Source organism: Pleurodeles waltl, chromosome 6, assembly GCF_031143425.1.
Source record: "Pleurodeles waltl isolate 20211129_DDA chromosome 6, aPleWal1.hap1.20221129, whole genome shotgun sequence".
NCBI lineage: Eukaryota > Metazoa > Chordata > Amphibia > Caudata > Salamandridae > Pleurodeles > Pleurodeles waltl.
The window spans coordinates 457,945,524-457,968,829 of record NC_090445.1 but is presented as its reverse complement, the minus strand read 5'-3'; the positions used below and the strand labels follow the sequence as shown (position 1 = coordinate 457,968,829).

The 23,306-nt window shown below is 44.1% G+C and overlaps 1 protein-coding gene across 1 annotated transcript in view; it reads right to left on the bottom strand.

The window, feature by feature from the left end:
* LOC138301616 (interleukin-20-like) overlaps positions 1–23,306 on the bottom strand; it is a 91,332-nt gene that overhangs the window by 11,170 nt on the left and 56,856 nt on the right. Inside the window, exon 2 of the mRNA XM_069242129.1 lies at positions 11,726–11,823. Coding sequence (XP_069098230.1) covers positions 11,726–11,823 — 98 coding nt within the window. The remainder of the gene's footprint in view (positions 1–11,725; positions 11,824–23,306) is intronic.

The window sequence follows — 23,306 nt, the reverse complement described above, 5'->3', positions numbered from 1 at the left end:
TCTAGGCACCCATAGAAGCACAGTAAGGGGATGGGCACATCCCTCAGGCCATTCTGCTAAAAGAGGTGTTCCCCTCCCCACATCTAGGGCCCTATGTTTACTGTCTGGGAACAATAGACCATCTCACCACAGGGGAGCCATTAGGGGGTCAGGTGACAGCTGGGCATGGGCAGGAAAGCCTTTGGGTTTTAGGCAGGATAATTGCAGCTTTTCTAAAAGTGTTGTTTCCAAAATAGTAATATAAAATCCAACTTGACTATTAAGTTGACATTTAAATTTCATTGAAAAATGAAATGAGCCCTTGAACCATTTTCTAGCTGTTCCTAAACTGAATTTAGCACTTATTAAAAGTAATAATGTAATCCTGTGTTAACCTTTGGGTGAACCAAGCTGAACGAAGCGAAAAGAGATGTTTTTCATTGCCAGGTCATGTGAATCATTAAATATGAATGCCTTTTTTAAGTACTATTCCTACATTAGAAGTGACTTATAAGTCTTGAAACAGAAGGTTTAGGCCTGGCAAAAGTTTTTTTTGCCAGGTCGAGATGTAAGTTTTAACACTGCACACCCAGGATGTATGGGGATACCTGGAGGAATATTTTACAGTGCTACTGTAGTGGGTGGCCCATTAAGTATTTCAGAACCTCTAGTATAATTTAGTGTGCAGGCCCTGTTTATAGGAGGTACCATATACTAGGGATGTACAAGCAAATTCTATTTGTCAATCAGGTGTATGCCAATTTATCCAGGTTGGAACAGAGGGCACACGTACTTAACTAGTAGCTATCAGGGGTTAAGTGCACAGAGTGGTATGGCCAGCAAAAATAGGTTCAGCAACATAAGGCACAAACCTAGGGGAATACCGTACGAAAGATGGTAATTTCCAACAATAACCAATATCACTCTGAATAATTATGGATTGCTTTGACCCCAAATAATTTGGGATTTGCATACAATCAACCACTGGTAGTTGTAAGGGTGATTTATTGAGGTTATAAAGTTCTCTGTAGAATGTGGGCTTTGATGCCTTGCAATTTATTTGCATTGTTTCCTATGTTATTTTTTTGTGTGGCCTTTGGGTCTTCATTGCGCTCTACTTCATTTGATAACGCTGCGATTTCTGATCAGCTGGCTTCAAGTCATTTTTGCTGAACTCTGGTAGTCTACACTGTTATGTAACATTTAACATTGCAATTAATAATTTAATCACTAAATAAAATGTCTAAATATTAGACAAAACCAGAACTGCAACTAAGCATGCAATACACAGAGTTTATTTGCATCAATATGTGGGACATTTCTGTGCAGCGCACTGATAGGGCAGTTTAAAGACCCTAACACCAAATCAATACCAAGGATCATTTCTGCCCGTCGATTTAGTTCACTCATGTGGACAATCTACCAGTTTTGCAAAATATTAGAAGAAGGAAAAGTCTTACACAGACAGAAAAGAGGCCAATTATTGGTTACAAGAGAGGAATATGTTTGAACTCTAAGAAGTGCTTTTATAAAACCTTAGTAAAGGAGGCAATTTTTGAAATGCTATAACAAACTAGCCTTTGTATACTGCTTGCCCTGAGGGCTGCTTTATTATGTAGTCAGCTTTTTTGACTAGTGATAGTACATTTCATGATATTAGCATGCTTTACATACAGCCAAAAAGGGAAATGCAACAGGTCATGGAGGATGTCATTGACAAGCAGCGTGGACTGCAAAGTCTCCTGTCAAGGTGCAATGTGCACCAGCTAGTCCTTTGCAGTGGCGATTCCTGAAAAACTGCGGGTGGCGATGAGAAGTCTAGTACCGGTGATGATTCATGCAGCAGTTCTGATGCAAACTTTGGAGAAATTATGGGCCTCGTTAAAACATTGGCGGGTGGCAAGCGCCGCCCGCCAAGTTGTAACAGCCGTGCGGACGACAATGCGGCGCACTCCTGCGTGCCCATTTTGACATCCCCGCTGGGCTGGCGGGCGGAACATCCAGCGGGGATGTGGGCCCCAACATGGGAGCCGGCTCCAAATGGAGCCGGTGGTGTTGCGGCCGTGCAACAGGTGCAGCTGCACCCGTCACGCTTTTCCCTGTCTGCAGAGCAGACAGTGAAAAGCCGCATGGGGCCCTGTCAGGGGGCCCGCGACTCCCCATACTGCCAGCCTTTTCCTGGCGGTTCAAACCGCGGTTGGGGACTCGTAATCCCCAGGGCAGCGCTGCCGCCGCGGTCGTAATGAGCCAGGAAGCACCGCCAGCCTCTTGGCGGTGCTTTCGTCATTTTAGCCCTGGCGGTCATGTACCACCAGGGTCAAAATGGCCCCCTATATGTTGAGTAGTTTGGTGAGGCAATGTGTCGCACAGCAGCTTCGATGCGTCAATACTGCTGGGACTACAGTTGTGCTGGTAGAGCACCTTCAGGCCAACTTTCAGTGGTCCAGTACTGTGGCGGCACCATTTTGGTGGGTAGGACTCAGAGGCAGGCAAGCAAAGACCCTCACTCTGGTCAGGGTAAAAATAAATCACCCTTAGCTATCTCCCGCTTACCCTCTTAGTAGCTTGGCCAGAGCAATAGGCTTAACTTCAGAGTGCTAGGTGTAAAGTATTTGTGCCAACACACACTGTAACTCAGTAAAAACAATACAAAATAACACAACACAGGTTTAGAAAAATAGGTAATATTTATCTAAACAAAACAAGACCAAAACGACAAAAATCCAACATCATACACCAGTCAAGTTATGAATTAAAAAACAAAAAGAGTCTTAAATCCTTTAGAAATCAGTGGGAACACCTGTACCTGGGTTGTGTCAAAATAATACCACACAGGTGAGTGTGCGTCGGAAAAGGCAAGCGATGCATCAATTTCTCACTCGCGAACGAGACCGTGCGTCGTCCTCCTCCGGTCGGGTCGCCGTTCATAATTTTTCCTCTCCGCAGTAGAGCGATGCATCGATCTGGACAGGCACCTCGGGTCCGGACAGGCTTTGTGTTGTTTTTCCATGGCCAGTGAGGTTTGTATCGAAAATCCAGTCGCACAGTATCATAAAACCACGCTATGTGGGGTCACAACGTTAACAGCCTCCGTCAGCAAGTGTTTTATGCGTTGTTTCTCCAGCCACGTTGTATCGATCTTCCAGCCGGGATGCAGGTGAAACGTATATTTGAGCCCCGAAGCCGGCGGTGTATCGTTTCTCAGCCGCGTCTCGGAAGGTGCGGCAAAATTTTCCCCGCACATCGGTCTGTGCATGGATTTTCAGTCTTGGTCTGCCAGCTTCACCTTTCAAGGGCCCAGGAACTGGATAGAGAACCACTTGGCAGGGCAGGAGTCTCAGCAGAGAATCCAGGTACTGGCAGAGGAAGTCTTCGATGGCCCTGAGACTTCAACAACAGGAGGCAAGCTCAGGGCACGCTCTTGGATATTTCTTCACAAGCAGGAATGCACACCAAAGTCCAGTCTTTGTCCCCTTTCACAGGCAGAAGCAGCAACTGCAGGATAGCTCCACAAAGCACACTCAGAGGCAGGGCAGCACTTCTCAGCTCTTCATCTCTTCTCCTTGGCAGAGCTTCCTCTTGATTTCCAGAAGTGGTCTAATTTGCAGTGGTTTGGGTGCTCTTCTTATACCCATTTCTGACTTTGAAGTAGGCCTACTTCAAAGAGAAGTCTCTGTTGTTTTCAATATCCTGCCTTGCACAGGCAAGGCCCCAGACACACACCAGGGGTTGGAGACTGCATTGTGTGAGGGCAGGCATAGCCCTTTCAGGTGTCAGTGACCACTCCTTCCCTCCCCTCAGCCCAGATGGCTCATCAGGATACGCAGGCTATGCCCTAGCTCCTTTTGTGTCACTGTCTAGAGGAGAGGTGCAAACAGCCCAACTGTCAAACTGAACCAGACAAGGAATCCACAAACAAGCAAAAATGCCTACTTTCTAAATGTGGCATTTTCAAACACAAAATCTAAACACCAACTTCACTAAGAGATGTATTTTTAAATTGTGAGTTGAAAGACCCCAAACTCCACATGTCTATCTGCTCCCAAAAGAAAAATACACTTTAATCATATTTAAAGGTGGCCCCCATGTTAACCTATGAAAGAGATAGGCCTTGCAACAGAAAAAAATTATTTGGCAGTATTTCACTGCCAGGGCATATAAAACACAATAGTATATGTCCTCCTTTAAATATACACTGGACCTTGCCCATGGGGCTACATAGGACCTACCTTAGGGGTGTCTTACATGTAAGAAAATTAAAGGTTTTAGCCTGGCAAGTGGGTACACTTGCCAAGTCGAATTGGCAGTTTGAAACTGCACACACAGACACTGCAGTGGCAGGTCGGAGCCATGTTTACTGGGGTACTAATGTAGGTGGCACAACCAGTGCTTCGGGCCCACTAGTAGCTTTTAATCTACAGGCCCTGGGCACATGTAGTGCACTTTACTGGGAACTTACAAGTAGATTAAGTAAGCCAATTGGTATGAACCAATGTCACAATGTTTTAAGGGAGAGAGTATATGCACTTTAACACTAGATAGCATTGGTAAAGTGTCCAGAGAAACAAAAACAGCAAAAACAGAGTCCAGCACACATCAACAACCTGAGAAACAGAGGCAAAAAGTTAGGGGAGACCACGCCAAGGATGCCAAGTCTAACAGTATCATGACACACTTAGTCATGACATTACCTCGTCCTCTGAGGTCAAGTTCATTATCCAGCCTTTCTAGTAGTAGAAGGTGCTGGATTATTCCATGCTGTTTACAGGTCAAAAACAGCCAGGACTGCCAAAAGTCCCAATCAGTTTTCTTTAATATTTACCGTGTAACTTTAACAACTACCAAAGCTTACCCCATTCCTTGATAAGACAAGAGCTTGATTGACATTCATGTGGTACGGGTGCAGAATTAACATGGTGATTCATCTGTTCCTGTCCATCTTCCCTAGGGCTGGTAGATCAGAAATAGGCCTGAAATTAGTAAGATTAAGTGGGGGGGGAGGCACCCTCTGCTGACAATATACCCTCAGCGAGAAATTGTTTGTCAAGTGTACCTATCACATGCTAGAGATCCACAATACTCTCTGACACACGAACTGAAGAAACTTTCTGAATGTGTTTTTCATGATCAGTGACAATATTTAGGAACTCTATAATTGGGTATCTGCACACCATGAGCTACTCCTAATTCTTCATCTCTTTTTTTCTGGACATCATTCCCCTTTCTCTTAAATATTTCACTTTAGTTTCAGGGAGAAAGCTTACTTCCCTGTATCAAGAAGGACAAAGGATATTTATAAAACAGGAAAGCCCAGAGAAAATGGGCCATTTCCCTGGAAATCCCTGTTCCGATGTTCGCAACCCGTTCATTTATGTTACATAAGCAGGGCCAATATGAGTAACTTATATGTAAAGCAGCTAATTCTGTACCTAGTATTCTAGAACATAGAAAGAGATGGAGTTCCACTGTGAAATGTACCTCCTCTCATGTTCAGTCAGAAATGCAGAACCCATAGGTTTTTTCACATCACTTGGCATGATGTTCTTCATGTTTGCCATAAAGTCCATTTTTTCCATGAGCAGCTCACACATGACTGAAGGAGTTCACCTTCTCTGCATATAATAATTGTGTCGGCTTCCACTTGGGATGTGGACTCTTGGGTTTGGAAGAGTTACAGAGTATTGGATTTTTTATGGAAAAATACCAATAGAATAACAAATAAGCTAAAACAATTGGTTTAACAACAATTTGGTGAAAAGGTGTCTTACAGAAGCAAAATTGAAGTGTACCTATTAAAACTGTTACTGAATTATTGTTTAAATGTGACCTTTTATATTATATGTAATTGAGGACTGGCAGTATTAATACCTAAAGGTTGTTTGTCAGAGTATTGTATACAGAAATATCATCTATTAGAAATATTGGGCCTCATTACGACTTTCGTGGTCTCAGGAACGCCATGTTGGTGGTGGCGTTTGTACCGCTAACAGGCTGGCAGAGAAGACCACCAAATTATGACCATGACGGGATTCACAAAAAAATATAGCACCACCAGCACCACCCCTGCAGTCAGACCGCCACGGATTACGGTAGCACACACGAACACACACACTCACATAAAGTCACAAACACACTCACATATACTCAACAACCATGCTACGGCCAACACACACACACACATCACAAACACACACAGGTACGCACGGACACACTGCAAAGGCCCACACTCACACAGTACCCCTCAACACCACAACACGTCCCAACCACAACACAACCGCACCAACTCCAAACTCGTGGCAGGGCCCCACAGGGGACACTACCCAGGGACACGTCACACATACACCACAACGTAACACCAAGAGGCAAAAAATACACACACATACACAACCATTACTACTCACCAAACTACTTATACAGAATATCGGATCTAAAAAACCATGTATAAAACACGCACACAGTCAAGGCATACAAAGCCACACAACACACAAACACATCTCAACACAAACAACACTCAATCCTAAAACCACAGAAAATCTTGAACACACAAATGTCCAACACACACCCTACCACTTTCAGACAAAAGCACTGCACACAACCTCACATACTGGCTAAACACCACAGGTAGCCCAAGCAGCACACACACACACACACATACAGTCACAGAAATAATGTCAGCCATGAACACCTCCATTCTAGGGAAAGAAATGCATGACAAAGATTGAAGCAGGAAATCAATGACAGGTTGGCTCAAATTATTATTAAACAAAATTATTACGAAAAACAAAGACAATATGCCAGTCCATAAAGGAGAGTGTCAATTCACACAGAACAAATATCTGTGCCCCGAACGTGACTTCTGACTGGCATGTAACTTCCACAGGTATGGGATTCAAGGGGGCAGGCAGGCACCTCAGGGGTCATTGGGGAAGGAGGTGGCAGAAGGGGGTATTTTTGTTTAGGTGTTGGAGAGGGCCTTTGGGATCTGGTTTGAGAGTGGGGTCTTGACTTCATTTAAGGTTTAGGGGAGGGTTGGGTTTTCTTAGGAGTAGTAGACTTCTTGGCAGAGGGAGGGTCAGGGACACGGGTACTTGCAGGGGGACAGCGGAGGTCTTGGAGGTAGAAGGAGTGGACTTGGGGAGGGACACTGAACATTTATGGGGAAAAGTGCAAACTCAGCAAGGAAAGATTTCTTACACACATGGGTACGGTCATGGCAAAAGTGTTTGGGTGTGGAGGGAGAGGGAGTAGTTGTCTGAGGTGTTGTGGATGTTTTGGGTGCATGTCTGAGTGAGGTAGGTTTGTGGGTGGTGGGTGTCTGTTGGGTGGATGAGTGCAGTTGTTCATGTGCCTTGGGATGATGAGGTGGAGGTGCTGGGGGATGCTATGGTGGGTGGGTGACTGTCTGTTGGGGTGGTGACTGCAGGCATAGTGGATTTGGTGGATGTAGGTGTTTCAGTGGTTGTGGTGTCTGTGGGTGTGGTGACTGGGATGGATGCCTGAGAGTCTGGTGTGGTGCTGTCTGTGGGTTGGAGCAGTGTGGCGGCTGGATCAGTGGATTTTGGTGTAGTGTCTGTAGGTGTGTCAGGAGTGCTGTCAGTGATGCTGTAGGGGGTGGAGATATCAGGGCAGGTTGTAACTGTTGCTGTGTGTGATTCTGAGTGTTGCTTGTGTGTATGCCAGTGGTGTGTCTTGTGGTGCTTGTGTTTGTCTGAGCTACCCTTGGATGTTGAGGTGGATGTGTGCCTGTCTGTCTGTGAGCTTTGGCTGGATTGGGGAAGAGGGGTTTGGGATTGGGAAGAGGTAGTTGGAGAGGGGATGGGAGACAAAGGGTGACTGGCTACCATCAGTGTATCAGTGTATCAGCACTCTGGGTCCCGTGGCCAGCAGCATCCTCACTGGGCTGTGCCCAGTCTCCTTCACTTGCCGATGCTGATGCTGAGGAACAGAGAGAGAGGTAGGGTCATTATTTTCACATGCATTACACCATACACAACAGTAACATCACATTCATGTGTAAAACACCTCCAGGTAGGAAAGATTTTGAGCCAACATCGTGTCACAATAACATACTTCTCACAACCCTATATGACAATAATATCACACCCAACACGAGCCTACTATCTAGCCACTATATCACCATCCTGTCAGTGCAGCTAAAACACACACTATTCCTGCACAAGATGATTTTTCAAACTAATAAGCGTGTCCCTAAACAGAGCATCACTGTGAAACAACAAACTATTAATGCAAATCAGTATTCATTTTGATATCAAATTCATACCTACTCCAAATCTACACTTGCTCAGTCCATTGCCAGATGTCATGTTCAATGAAAGTCGTTTCATCACAATCCAATTTCCACAGAGCATGTTCCTTAGCATAGCATGTTCCTTAGCTATGACATCTCTAAAATGTAACTGTGTCTAAAACATTCACAATGGCAAATGACTCAGATGGATCTACAGCATTTGGCATTTCCAAGTTTCATGTATCATAAATTCCCAAATCATTTTTCCAACACATGTATCAACTGTGTTCTTGCAAAGGATTTTACAGACAATCAGGGCCTTCTCATCTTTGTCATTCTCACATAGAAAACAAAGTCATGTAAAGCAATAGTTGTCTACGTAGCACACAGGATACACCCACAGACAGTCACAGGGAGCATGCCAACACCTTCAATACGATGGACACCTGTTGGGTGCATGAAGGCCACATACAATTCCACCAGACATGCTGAGTAGCAACCTCAAAATGACCTGATCAAATGACCAACATCACTATCAACACTTCAGCATGAGTCATCTTACATCTTTGGAGTACAGTAACACTGACATAAACCACATCTCCAGTAACCATGATTGACACATACACCTAGAGTCCAGCAATTTGACTGACAACATATAGCATTCCACCAACATGTAACTGTCAACTACAGCACCAGCAACACTATATAGTCATGGTTAAAAGAGCTTATCCATGCTAAAATGCTTCAAAACATATTCAAAATAGCAAACGTTAGCATGCCAAACCTACATTCCAAATCTTTCAAATGGCAGGAAGTACCAATGTACACAAGAATTTGCCAAAATGCAGTAGATGTTGTACATGTATAGGAGATGTCCTGAGCTATGTAGGATGGGCAAAATAAGGTGGATCTTATGACCCCGGTGTTGAGTGTAAATGTGGTGTTAATACCGCCAACAGGCTGGCAGTACATACTGCCACATTATGAGAATGGCGGGTTGGTTGCAGCCATCCCGCCACTTCTCCACTCATACCACCATGGCTGTATCAGCTGCCGGGCCAGAGATATGAATCTCCATCCCGGCGGCAGGCACAGTACCACTGGCGGCATTATGAGCCGGCCTACCACCATGGTTTTTGTAGTGTTAGCATCGCAACAAAAACCAGGGCGGTAGGACCATCTGGTGACAGGGAATTCTTTCCCTGTCCCTGGTAGGTGGCTCCTCCACCCCCCAACATTCACCTGATGCCTCCACCCCCTCCATCCAAAGCCCCACGCCCATACAGACACTAACCCCCCACCCCGACATTCACATACACCCTCCCACCCCTGATCCAAACACACACCCCTTCCGATCCTCTCATTCACCCCCACTCCACATACACGCACACACCTGCAGACACGCACCGTGTATACACCCAATCACTCACACTGGCATACACGCATTCATGCATACACTGGCATATACGCATTCATACACACACACTGGCATACACGCATCCCTCCAGACATGCACACACACATTCTTAAACACAATCAAACTGACATGCAGACAGGCACTCACTTCACCATTCCTACACGCATTCACTCAAACGCACACACCCACGCAAACAACACAACACACACAGACACATTCACACACTCACTCACACATTCATGCACACACTCAGACACACACACACAACACCCCTCACCCTCCAACCCCTCTCACCTGTCGGAAGCCCAACTTCTCTTTGTCGAGGAGGTCTTCTGGCAGGGAACTGGAAGGGGCACTGCTACCGCAAGCAGCACCCCACCAGCAGAACACCACCAGGCCATATCACTGGTCATGATACGGCTAGTGGCATTCTACTGGTGTGGCAGTGCTGGTGGTAGCAGCGCCATCTTACCACAGTCCGCCAGTATGATCACTGCCGGATTTCTGCCCTTCTTGTGGAGAAAGTCCAACAGTGCTCATAATATGGAGGACAGATGATGGCCGCAGTGGTGGTATTTTGGCAGCTGTCACCGAGGCAATAGGCAGTTTTTACCACCAAAGTCACAATGACCACCAAAATTGTCTAAGCAAATAGCAACCTAGCCACTTACCTTCTCAATACCACGTACATGGTACAGTTAGTGTGAACTCAAATGTCTATGATATGTCTTGCACTAAGCATGTATAGTTACAACCATGCTGTTGGATGTCCACCCTGATCAAACATAACAGTTGCCAAAGTACAGTCCACATTTAACATGAGGGACACCTCCTCACACATTTAAGTAAGTGTAACAAGTATGCCATGTGAACTAGCTGAATGAAATAACACCCTCACATGAAGTTGACATTTATTTCACAACTCAGGAATTTTTGGAGCCTATGTTTCACATAGAGCTAGATTCAGTGGAATAGGAATAGACTGAGACCAAAGAGCTGAAACAACTTACCAACAGGATATGTAGACTGGATCAGTCGATGGGAAGGATGACACAACAGGTTACACATATGTACGCCAATGTAGAGGTACTCATATGACACAGTAACATGTGCATCATCACAGGCTGTCATACAATAGGCTTAACATAGGTGAGTTATATTTTCCTATACCCAATACCATGTCCACACCTTCTTATCAATAGTACCAACTGTACTTCTATGTGTTCCTAGGAGACTCTTTACCTGTAACACTTACCACATTGATAAAGTTAAGATACTTACACATCAGACACTGAACTGGCAGAGGGATTCGTATATCTGTAATTAGTACTTACCTCCTTGTGGCTGCTGTGCTGCCCTCAAACGCCCATCCACCTTAGGGTATGCCACTGCCAAAATGTGGGCCATTTGAGGGGTCAAGGTCTGAAGGGAACCCCTCCCTTGCTGGGAGAACATCCCAAGCTGGGCCTCCATGGTCTTCCGGACCCAGTGCCTTAGGTCCTCCAACTGCTTCCTACAGTGGGTGCTCTGCCGGCTGTGGACCACCAGGGTCCGCACTTGCTTGGCGATGGCACTCCCGATTCCCTTTTTTTAATGAGTGTTGCACTGCATGGATGACACAGACAAAAGGAGAAAGTCATGTGGTCAAGCACAAGTGGTCAAAGCACTTAGTTAAAGCACGTAGGCACACATTCCTATCCTTACCCTCTAAGTTCAAACACCTTCACAATTTAGCATCTGCAGGCAGCCCATGTATGAAGTGAAGTGTCCTATACAACATGCATGATCACTACCTGGAATTAACTACATACTTATAACCAGCACACATGATTGTCCATAACATGGAGTGTCTACAGAAACATTTCTCATTACATCATTGCTGTCCATGCTGCAATCTATTCTACGTATGAATGAAGTTACATTACACAACATCTGCCATGTGACACTACTGTATGTCTGCCTATGCACATGTACACATTTCAATACAACCAAACATAAGTTGTGAAACCTTCACAAATTCACATTTCATGTATACCATCATGCACTCCAACTTTCACACAGTGGTATACCATTGGACTCACCTGCTTCTCTGGTGCACCATATAGCTGTTCATACAGCGGTAGGACCTCCTCTAAAAACTTGTCCAGCTCTTTTAGGGTGAAGGCTGAGGCCCTATCACCTGCAGGACATGGTATGATAGCTCCCAGAGGCAGTACACAGCAGCTCAGCTAGTGGAGGCCTTGCTGGCAGCAGTGTCAGGAGTCAAGGAAGCAATACTGCAGAAGATGGTAGTCACATCCGCCACGTCCAGGACCTCACCACCGGCAGACATCGCCATTGGGCCAAGTCCACCAGTTGAAGCAATGTTTTCCAATGGCAATGACCACTGAAGTTGAAACTGCCCACCACTGTGACGACATCCGCCGGCATGTACATGTCCAGTACAGTAGATCAAGCAGCTGCCATCTTGATGCAATTATATGTATGTGAAAGTATTGAAATATGCGTCATTAATAATTGCCTATTTTGTGCGAAATATCAGTGAGTACTGCCTTCATATTTAGTAGTCTAATTGTGCTTGTGAGTAGTAAAAGCTGTGTGGCAGAGGGAATGCTGGAAATGGAAATTTACTTTTCTCTACATCCTATGTGCGTCGGTAATGTAGCATAGGTGCAACAAATATGTTTCAAATGTACACTAAGTTGGGCTATCAAACACTGACAGTCACAGATAAGTATGCATAGAGTACATTAAAGGATCCAGGGAATATGAAGCAAGGAGAGTGTCATAGGGTGCCTAGCAAGATGCTGTACTTCAGATGTCATATGCTGTCTCTGACATCAACAGCCAACAAGTCTGAATTGTACATGGACATATTCCATTTGTGTAGGTTGTAAGAGTCATCTACAGTCTAGTTGCTTTTTCATCTAGTTATCCTGACATGAGGAGATGAAGACTACCTCCAGTGTACCAGCCACTAGTAGACCTGCTCACCATGGAAGAACGTCATCTTTTACTGATCTGTCGCCTGAATAGGCAGACAATCATGGACCTTTGCGTTCAGTTGGAGCCATATCTGATGCCTGCCATTCACAATCCCAATAGCATACCTCCCATCTTCAATTCATATCAGTGCTACACTTCCTGACCCTGGATCCTTTCAGAATACAGTGCCCCTAAAGGCAGGGATGCCTCAGCCCATGTTCAGTCTAGTTGTTAAGGACATACTGTGTGCATTGTTGAAACACCTGGACAGCTACATCAGATTTCCCCAAACTGCTGATTAGGCCTATCTGAAGGCAGAGTTTTATGCAATGGTACACATTCCACTTGTGGTTGGAGCAATAGATGGCACCCATGTTGCCTTGGTTCCCCCCATTGCCAAGGAACAAGTATACAGGAACAGGAAACACTACCACTCCACCAATGTCCAGGCGGTGTGCTTGGCAGATCAGTGCATTTCACAAGTCTGTGTGAAGTATCCAGGATCAGTCCATGATTCCTTCATCGTTCACTTCACAATAGCAATATCCCACTGCTGATGTCACAACTCTACACAGAGAGGGCTTGACTGGTTAGTAAGTCACATTTGACATGTGAGTTTGCTAAGTTTCTCTCTCGCTATCACAAATGCTCATGTCCAAGATATATGTTTGTGTTGTTATACCTACTCCTTACAGGGGACTCAGGCTATCCAAACCATCCTTGGTTGTTAACGCCAGTGAGGTACCCAACATAGCCAGGGGAAGTGTGCTACAATGAGGCCCATGGAAGGACAGTTGAGCTGACTTTTGGGCTCCTGAAGGCAAGATTTCACTGCCTGTATATATTTGGAGGAGCCCTCCTCCACTCGCCCAAAAAGTATGTCAAATAAGTGTTGCCTGCTGCATGCTCCAAAACCTTGCCCTGAGACATCAGACACCATTCATTTTTAAAAAAAATATATTTATTGGTTTTATTCTTCAAAAAATGATACAAATTGTTCAGTTGCAGCCACAGGAAAAATCAAAACAATGGCTAATTATCTAAGTCATGAAACAAATACACCCCCCCCCAATATGCACTTCACGGAACACTTCTAATCTTGCAGTATCATTCCTGGCTACACCCTCCATAGGTTTATCCTCCACTGTTTATTTTATATAGGCATTCGTTTGAGACCAGTGTGAACCTTACTTTACGTGCATGGGTTCCCTAAATGTCTGAGGGGGGGGCATCAACTAGATTAGTGTATACGGGTAGCTCCCCTGGTTTACTGCTCCCCGCGCCGCGCTAACACTGTGGTGACAATCAGACACCATTCATACCAGATGAGGGAGGCAGCAGAACCTGTGGGTGGAAATGCAGATTTGTCAAGCTATGATGAGCCAGATGAAGATGAAGCTGGAGGACAGATCTCATCATCTGTAGCTGCTACACCGTTAAGTAACACAAGTCCAGTGTCCTTGCAACACAAGAAAATGGAGTTAGGTTTCAGAACAGTCAACAGGTTATATCTGTGGCACACAAGGAGAACCAGTCAGGAGAGGTTTCCTTCCTGGCCGTTGGTTTGGTCTTGGTGTCTACTCCTCCTGGATGTCTGGGTAGACATCCACGTTTACGTGGGGGGTTCCTCTGCTACAGAGGGTGGGGTATTTGAGGCATGTCCTAGTGGAAGAGGCCTTATGTTGTGTGGCAGACTTACTGAGGGTAGTATTAATGTCCCTCAGCACCCCAGCAATAGAAGCCAGTATGGTATTTTGTGCCTGCCAATGCAGCGTAACTTCATGGTGGTTGTCTCATGTTTGAGGCATATCCTTCCCCTGGCAGGGCCTCCATTTCACTAGCAGCCGCAGTTGTTGAAGAGCCTGAAGAGTCATTGCTAGTGAAAGAGACCTGATGTTGTGTGGAAGACCTGCTCAGGCTATTATTAATGTCCCTCAGCACCCCAGCAATAGAAGTCAGGATGGTATTTTGTGCTTGCCAGTGATGCATACCTTCCTGGTGGTTGTCCCTCAGCAGCTGTTAGATTCCCCCCTCATGGTGACTACCTGACTCATCAAGCCTTGGGAATTATGGTAGGCTCCAAAGACTTGTGGGGTGGTGTTTGGATCAGTATTGACCCTTGGAGCCCCTGGCCCACTCCATCCCTCCCACGCACCCTACCCCCACGTGCCTGTGCTCCTGGCACAGTGTGCCCACTTCCAGTGGTGACAGGACCATCATTGTCAAGGGTGACAGGGTGAGACTCAGGTACCTGTATTGGGGGCACACAGTGGATGAACCTGTCCTTGGGACACAGGTTTGGGGCGAATGGTAGCCTGTGATGTTGATGCAACAGGGCTGGGAAGAGTCGCTGGGGCAGGGTGAGGCTGGCAGTTGTTGACTGGTCAGGTGTCCCTGATGGGCCAGCTTCATCCTCAGTGTCTACACAGAGAGGGGTGTTGTCCTCACTGTGACCTTCATCCAGAGGGGTAATGCAGTATTTGGTATGCTCTCCATGGTGGTAATGGTAAGGTTACCTGTGAGAGAAGTGGAACACAGAGTTGCAGTAAGTGATAACAAAGTGATTTGTCATTCAGAGTATTGGTGATGTTGTGTGAGATGCACACAGTGCCTTGACACGATCCCCAGAAATGACAATGGCACCTGCTGAAAAACTTTACGTAGTACATGAGACTCTTTAATTTCCATACCATGCTTAAAGATGTTAAACTATGTTGGTAGTCATTAGACTGCTGATACCATCTCATGTTGTCTGACTATTGAAATGGGTGTTCACCTTTGTTGCTTAGTGAAGTGTCTGGCATGATACATGGCACAAAATAAAAAGTTGGACACTGCACAATAGAGTCAGAGTAGGGACACAGTTTGGGAGTAAGCAATAGACCTTGACCTCTATCTGGAAGTACTATATGTGGATCTACTTTGGCATCTAGAGTTCCAGTCCTAGTGAGTATATTTCTATCTTAAGTATATTTGGTCTAAGGGCAGTTTTATGGGGCACTTAGCAGTGTATGTGTTTTGCATGTGATGATGGTGGGAGTGGGCGTTGGCATTGCTGTTATTGCCATAAACTGTTTCCCAGTTGGACATTCAAGATGGGTTACATTGGTAGTTAGTTTTACATGCATGATAGCTTACTTTCAGGTTTTCATTATGGTAGAATATTGCCTTCTGGGAGTTGTATTGCTATCAGTTCCCAGTACTTCACATGCCATTCCCAGGGGCTGTGGTGCCAGATGAATTAGTGGACACATGGGATGCCAGTGAGAGGTATTAGCACATTAGATTGATCCCAATTGAGGTGGGATAAGGTGGTGAGGGAGCAAGCAAGAGCATAAAATGAGTTGACGTGAAAGTTGTGAGGACTGACTAGATAGACTCCACTCCCCCAGGTATTCCTGTCAGGCCCTCAGGATGCAGTATGTCCAAGAGCTTCTCCTCACAAAATGTGAAGGTATGGGGGACATGGGTGGGCCCACCGCCAGTCTTGAGGACCACAGCTGGCGCTTGGACGACATGGAACGCGCCTTCCCCCGGGGGTTGTTCTACTTCTTCCTGATGTTCATCCTTGTGTGTGAATAGGTGCCTAAAGCATTGACCTTGTCAACTATTCTTTGCCACAACTCAATTTTTCTGGCTATTGATATTTGCTGGACCTGTGTTTCAACCAGGTGTGGCTCTACCCTGACAATTTCATCCACCATGACCCTCAATTCGTCATCTGTGAAACGTGGGTGTTTTTGTGGGGACATAATAGTGGTGGTAAAGACAGTAACGTAGTGTTGAAGAAATAATGGTGACAAATACATAAGGGATGAGGTGTTGGTGCTGTGATATGAGTGGGTGACGATTGTAGTGTGTTGTGTGTAGAAGTAAATTGTGTGTTGTGCATGTGTGTGATATATGCGTGGGTGCAATGTGTATAGTTGCCAAGGTATTTTATTTATAATTGTGGGATTGTTATTTCTGTTATGTGTCTGTGTGTGGTGTTCAGATTGCAAAGGATTGTGGGTTGTGTAGGGGTATGTTTTATAGTGCAGTGTGTAGGTGTGTTGAGTGTGTGGATGTGTGTCAGGTGTGGGGTATTCAAAGTATCCAATGTGGTGTTGTTTTCATTGTGGCGTGAGTTGAGACCGCTGTGGTTCATACCACCAATGGTTTTCCATCATGGAACTGCTGTTGTGATTTGTGGATCGTGATCTGATAGGATGATTTTTTGTCAGGCTTGTGGTGCTAGTGGTAGAACTGCCTCTTTTACATCATCCAGTGTCCTGGAGGTTTTGTGAATTTGGCTGTTTATTGGCAGACTTCACAGTGTAACTCTTAATACGGCAGACGGATTACTGCCAACATTGTGGTCTTTTGGTGCCGCCACCGCTGCGGTCTTCCCAAAAGACTGCCACACTCGTAATGATCCTCATTTTGTACTAAACATTCAAATAAAGTATTATCCTACTGGGTGTACACATAATCAACTTCAGAGAGTACTGTTTTTCTTGACGATATTTAAAACACAATACTTACATCAGATGATACTCTGACAATTATATTCTGGAACTATGGTTATACAGGATCTGTGACAGGCACCATACCCCACATATTGTCGATATGGATTTAGTATAATTTATAGTCACATCAGATAAAAATAACAACCCTCACAACAGTCTTAACATAGTATAATACATTGCCTGAAGATGAATATTCCAAGGGTCTATTTACAAAACACTTTGCCCAAAAATGTTTTCAGACTGGATTTTCCAGATAGTTCCAGAATATTGTTGTTTTAAGATTGGTTCCATTTCAATTACACACTTCGAACAAAAAGTCAACCTACCCTACTAAATAACGTAAAGCATATGTTTTCATATGTTTTCATTTGAAACACCTACTAAATTCTAAAAGCACATACGTCTGACAATGTCCTATTTCTGTTTGTTGGTATTCTCGTATACATACCTGTCATCAACTCTAGCTATCTCAGCTTACATACCTTTTCCTTCTCTTACAGTCCTTCCTTATTCTACCCATCAATATTACATTGATTATCTCCTCAAGATTCATTCAGAGGGGTCTGTAAATAGTTGGGCAAAAGTTTGCAAGCTTTAAATGGAATTACTACCAAGCAAAATTACATGTTTTACTAGTAGCAGAACTGAACTCTGCAATATTACCTGCTTTTCTACCTACAAATGTCACCTGCTAAACACATATGGAAAAAGAGAAAAGGCCCACAATGTGGCTATCTTTTGTAACCTCAGACAAGCTGAGGCCAGGACAGAAGGCAGGAAATTCCAAACATTGCTGGGAGCAGAAACCTACAGAACCTTCAACTTCAAAGCTACACCAGGTGTAAATATTGGACAGTCAGACCTAAATCTTGAGTACACCTCTGAACCTATGGAAGACTCCGAAGGACTGTTGTGGCACTGTGCTACAAGAAGGACTGCTACAATGCTGTCTGAGTGAGAAGGACTAGAGCTGACTCCTGATCCCAGAACCACTAGAGTGTCTCCAAGGGCTAGTTAGGTGGCCTCCTGATCAGAATCTTGCTAATAGAAAAGGCTTCAACCTCCATGAACCCTTCACCTGGATCCTGCATGCTGTGAGTCCTATACCCCCAAGTGGTGCCACTTCAGTCCTTGTTCTTTGGAAGTGGGCCTGAAGGTTCTCTAACCGCACAACTATGGGCCCAGCAGTACAAATGCAGCCAGAAGCATCACCTCACCACTATGCATCACAGCAACCACTGCACAACACATCCCCAACACAGGACCACACAGCTCTTCAGAACTGCTGTTGTATGACACCTCCCTGATGCAGAAGCTTGCATCGCAGCCCACAGCCCATTGGAACCGCTGCTTTGTGACGCATCCTCCAAGTGGGATGTAGCAACGCTTCACAACCCAGATTTAGGGTACTTTATTTGGCAGGCCTAACCTGCTCCCTATATCCAGCCCATATGCAGCCAGCACTTTATTGTGGTTAGCTTCAACTTGTAACTTTGTCCTGGTTGGGTGCAACCAGATTACCGCAGTTGGCGCTGTGTTTCTAAGCACTGTTTTCATTTTTATTCTTAAAACTGCATCTGTCCAGGTCTATTGATGGGATTTTTGCTGTTTTGGTCTCAAATAGTTTATAAAATTTGTCTCTATTTTTTAAACTGAGGTTGGATTTTTCTTGTAGTGTGTGATTTTTCTTCTGTTGTGTTTTCACTGTATCACTGCTTGAGGTACTGCATACAGACATTACACATTGTCTCTCTGTTAAGCCTGACTGCTTTATGCCCAGCTACTAATTTGAAGTTAGCTTGTGTTTCATCCTGACTTTTTGTGGTTGCTGGTTGAGTAGGATTTCACCCCTCTCAACCAGTAACCATGGTTTCCTACATGAATGTGAAGAGATATGATTATCGGGCACTATTTTTTGTTTTCTGCTACCTCATCTCATAGGCCCCTCTGCTTCAGAAAAAGGCACCCATGTATCCACTACACCCATGCCTAGGGAAGGTTAAATTGAAACAAGGGAGAAAGAATTAAGTCAAGTTGTGTCTATGTGTGATGTGAGAATGGAAAAGCAGATACAATGATAAGAAGCTCGAAGTGCAGTCACAAGGAAAAAGCAAAGCAAGGAAGTGAAAATGGCAAGCAAAGTCAGAAATGTGGATCTTGAAGTGGGAATGATAACCAGGAGAAAGAATAAAGATTACAAAATATATTTTTGGATGGGAAACTGATAATGTATGAGTCTGCCTGTAAAATCAGAGAGCAATAAAAAATTATTATATTTCATGAGGAAGGATTTGGCTGTGTTGTGGAATTACGGCATTTTCAAATCCAGTAAGTGGTGTTAATAGTAAGACTCTAAAACAGCATGTCAATTAAATGTGTTCCAGCACCAGTTCCAATACCCCTCCTCCCAAGGTACACACATCACGTGCTCTGTTTATAGCAAGTTATACATTCCTGCAAATTCCAAGTGCTCTCTCCCTAAACGTGGTCCAGTTGGAACATTTGATTTACAAAACTCCATGTTCTCAGAGCAGGCAAATTAAATAAAACGTGTGGGCCTGCAGGGCTCATTATGCCACCCACCAAAGTAGCCTTTTCAAACCTATCTCAGGCATACTACCTCAGCCTATAATGTAGTTTTAGCCAATTATTTTGACCATTGTAGTGGGCCTGAAATTGTGACTTCCTCCGGACTAGCACAACCAGATGACTGCGAGTGGCGCTTTATGCTTTTCGACCATATACTTACTTAAAACTTCAAAATTGAATATCTCTGGTTTTATTGATTGGATTTTTGTCATTCTGGTGTCATTGTATTACTTGTGTTGTATTTTGATTTTTTACTGTTTGAGTACTGCAAAAACAATTCAAATTTTGCCTCTAAGTTACGCTTAATTGCTTTTGTGCCAAGCTATCAGAGAGCTAAGTACAGGTTAATTTAATTGACTTGTTGTGTTTCACCCTGACATTCCATCCTTCAACCTGAAAGGAGAGCAGACACAAAAAATGGAGTCTCTTACAGATACCTCTACTTCAGAGGAAAGTCGGGTAGGAAGAGAGATAAACAGTGGCTCAGTCTCAATTTGTGTCTCACCAGCCATCCATTTACTCCTATTCCAAGCTCATTCTTTGTATTAGCTTCTAACGTAAGGAACCCTTTAGAAATACAAAGACACTCATTAATGGTATTGTTCACAAATCTTGAGCATGTTGATAAATGCACTGAACCTCCTTATTGGCTTATCTGATGGTCCAGTGCATGGGCTCTTGCCAACCATGGAGAGTTTCAAGAACACTGTCTAGACAAGGGAGCACAAGGAACTGACACACATGCAGAATTCAAGCAGTATCAGTAATCATCATTGAGGCACAATCCTTGAAATCATGTGTAACAAGAGGAAGAGTGGAAAACCATGAAAGCGGGAGGGGAACAAAACAAACGTGTAATCAAAACTCCAAACGGAGAAAAAACTAATGGATGAGGGAAGGCCTACAATAGGGTTGCTAACACTTATTAAGCTAAACTAGAAGAGCTGCCCTAGCCCCTCCTTTACTCCTATTGGTCTTCTACCTGTTTCTGCTTTGGCAGGCCCTCATCCCGTTCTGCCTTCTTATTCTCAAGAGTCCTGGTTGTCTCCCCCTACTGTGGTGAAGCATGTTAGGTCCTGCGCTGGGTCTCTATTTTAAATTGCACATTTTAGTTTAACTTCTTTTTATGGTGATTTTTAGATAGTTTAACACTGACGTGATAATGTAAGGAGAAGACAGTGTACATGCAGCCTATTCCTTGTAAGTGTTGCTGCTCTGTAGTCTGTACATTCCATCCAAGGCTAGGCACACAGAATGAAATGCCCTTGTATCATGATTGCCTGTTGAAGAAAGCTCTGAATGTGCAGACTTATCATCACATCAGCTCTGGACTTATGAGAAAGTGCAAAATGAATAGCGCTTTCATTATATAAATTACCTCTGTGCTGCATTCAGGAGAGGAGCACTTTTGCTGGGATTATCCTGGGACTCAGGGACTGTGACCAAGAAGCAGTCCTGCTGACTCTGACCTCCATCTTGAAAAGAACAATAGTCTGGACTACATCATACTGGCTTCCCAGTAAATCTTACCTCGGAATGGGGTGAGTGGGGGGGATTTGTCCATCCCAGCTCCTCTGGTAGAGGGTACACCTACTATGCCCTCAATAGTGCAGCTAGTAACAGATAGGAGTGTAACAACGCAGTAACGTTATTATGGTTGAATTGTTTTTTTTTTACTATTCTTGTAATAATGGTTACCATGCTTTGTTTCCTCTGCCTAACAATCCCAGCTCATGCTTTCTATACAAGAATATGATTGTCCAATACATGTTTGAAATGCATTTTTTTTATTTTTCCTGTGTTATCTTGGGCATGCAAAGTAACAATGAAAGGGTAGAACTGTTTCCACCATTTCCTTGGGAATCCAAGTAGTCATGTTTGAGGCTGCCGATACTATTTGGTACTCCGTTAAGTTTAGGGGTTCAGATGGGGCATTGTAAGCTAGCTAGGAATTGCATCAACATACCTGATGGTATGAATGGACTGAGGGCCTGATTTAGAGTTGGGTTACTCCACCACAAATGTGACGGAAATCTCGCCCACCGTATTATGATGTTGATAGGGTATAATGACATCATAATATGGCAGGCGGTATATCTGCCATGTTTGTAACAGAGTAACCCAATATGTCAAACTCTAAATCAGGCCCTAAGTCCCTATATCTTGAAGTTTATGTTGACCCAATACACAGTCCTTCTTAATTCATAGGAACCATATAACATGGCACCCCCAACTTTCTAGGTCAAGTACATATTTAATGGGTCTTTTGAGTAGTTCCTTTGTCTGCCCAAGATCCATTTTTACGTTTATACGGAGACGTCAGTATTATTAGGGATTAATCCTTCTTATCTTAATAGGAATCCCCTATTGATGTCTGTACGTTGTTCAAGCTTGAACCATTAAAAGGAATACTCCACTATAGTATTTCTTCTCTGAATCTTATTCATTAAAATGGTGAATGCAATTAAAATTCTTTTGATTTGTAGACAAGCTATTACAACACAGTTAATGGCACAGGGAATCCTTCTGATGGGTTTAGATGTTACCTTCATGGCCGAGGCACATTAAGCATATCATTGTGAAGTTTTTTATTGGTTGGTCAATTTTCCTGCGGCAGATGTTACAGCTCAGACTTTTCCTACATACACTAAGATACCATTACCTTATCAGTACAGGACTTACTATCAATTAGAAATAGCATTAACTTTTCAGGAAAATCACAACTGTTTCCAGGGCACCCTCCTGCATCTACTTCAAAATGTAAGACTAGGATCCCACAAAACTGATGGGGCAACCTGGCCAGTTCTATTCGGTTACACCCATACCCAAACTTTCCTGTCACTATTAAATGCAATTATGGGTGAAGTTCCCAACAGGTGGGAGGAAATTCAGTTTTGGATTGCAGAAAAAGCAAACCAGCTTGAAACAGTGTTTCCCAATATGGGACCCGAAAACAAACATTACATTCTCACAATGTGCCTACCACTTGGTATGGCTCCCCCATATAAGGAGGGGCCACCTGTGGCACTGTCTTTGCTGCCATATATACCATAAAACACTGTACAACGTCTATAGCTGTTTTGCCTGATGTGCTAAAGCAGATTCAAGATGAATACGCAGTGGCCCTTGCCCTGGATTTGTGGATTAAGTTAATTGGCAACTTTGCCACAGTTTTTTCCAATTATTTTAAGTCATATTAAAGGGGAGGCAGCTTTGCTGGAAGTATACCACCACCGTGTGTATGCTCCTGCTGTGGACCAATGGCACGAATTAGCAAAATGTATGGCACACACCTATACAAATATAGGTCTAGATAATTTGGGAGCCAGGCCTAATAAGCTGCAGTAAAAATGCAAATCTGAAACAGATAATACCAAGCAGGCACCTAAGGCTTCTAAGAAATGCTAAGAAAAACAAAAAAAATTAAGATAAAATGAAAACACTGGGTGAATCTCCCCAGCTGGAAACCACTAAATAAGGGGCATAATTTACATAACCATGGTACACTTAAACAGCCTGATAGGTATCACTACACTGATTCACGTCCTTCTCATTCCTTTCAGAACTCAACTGACAAACA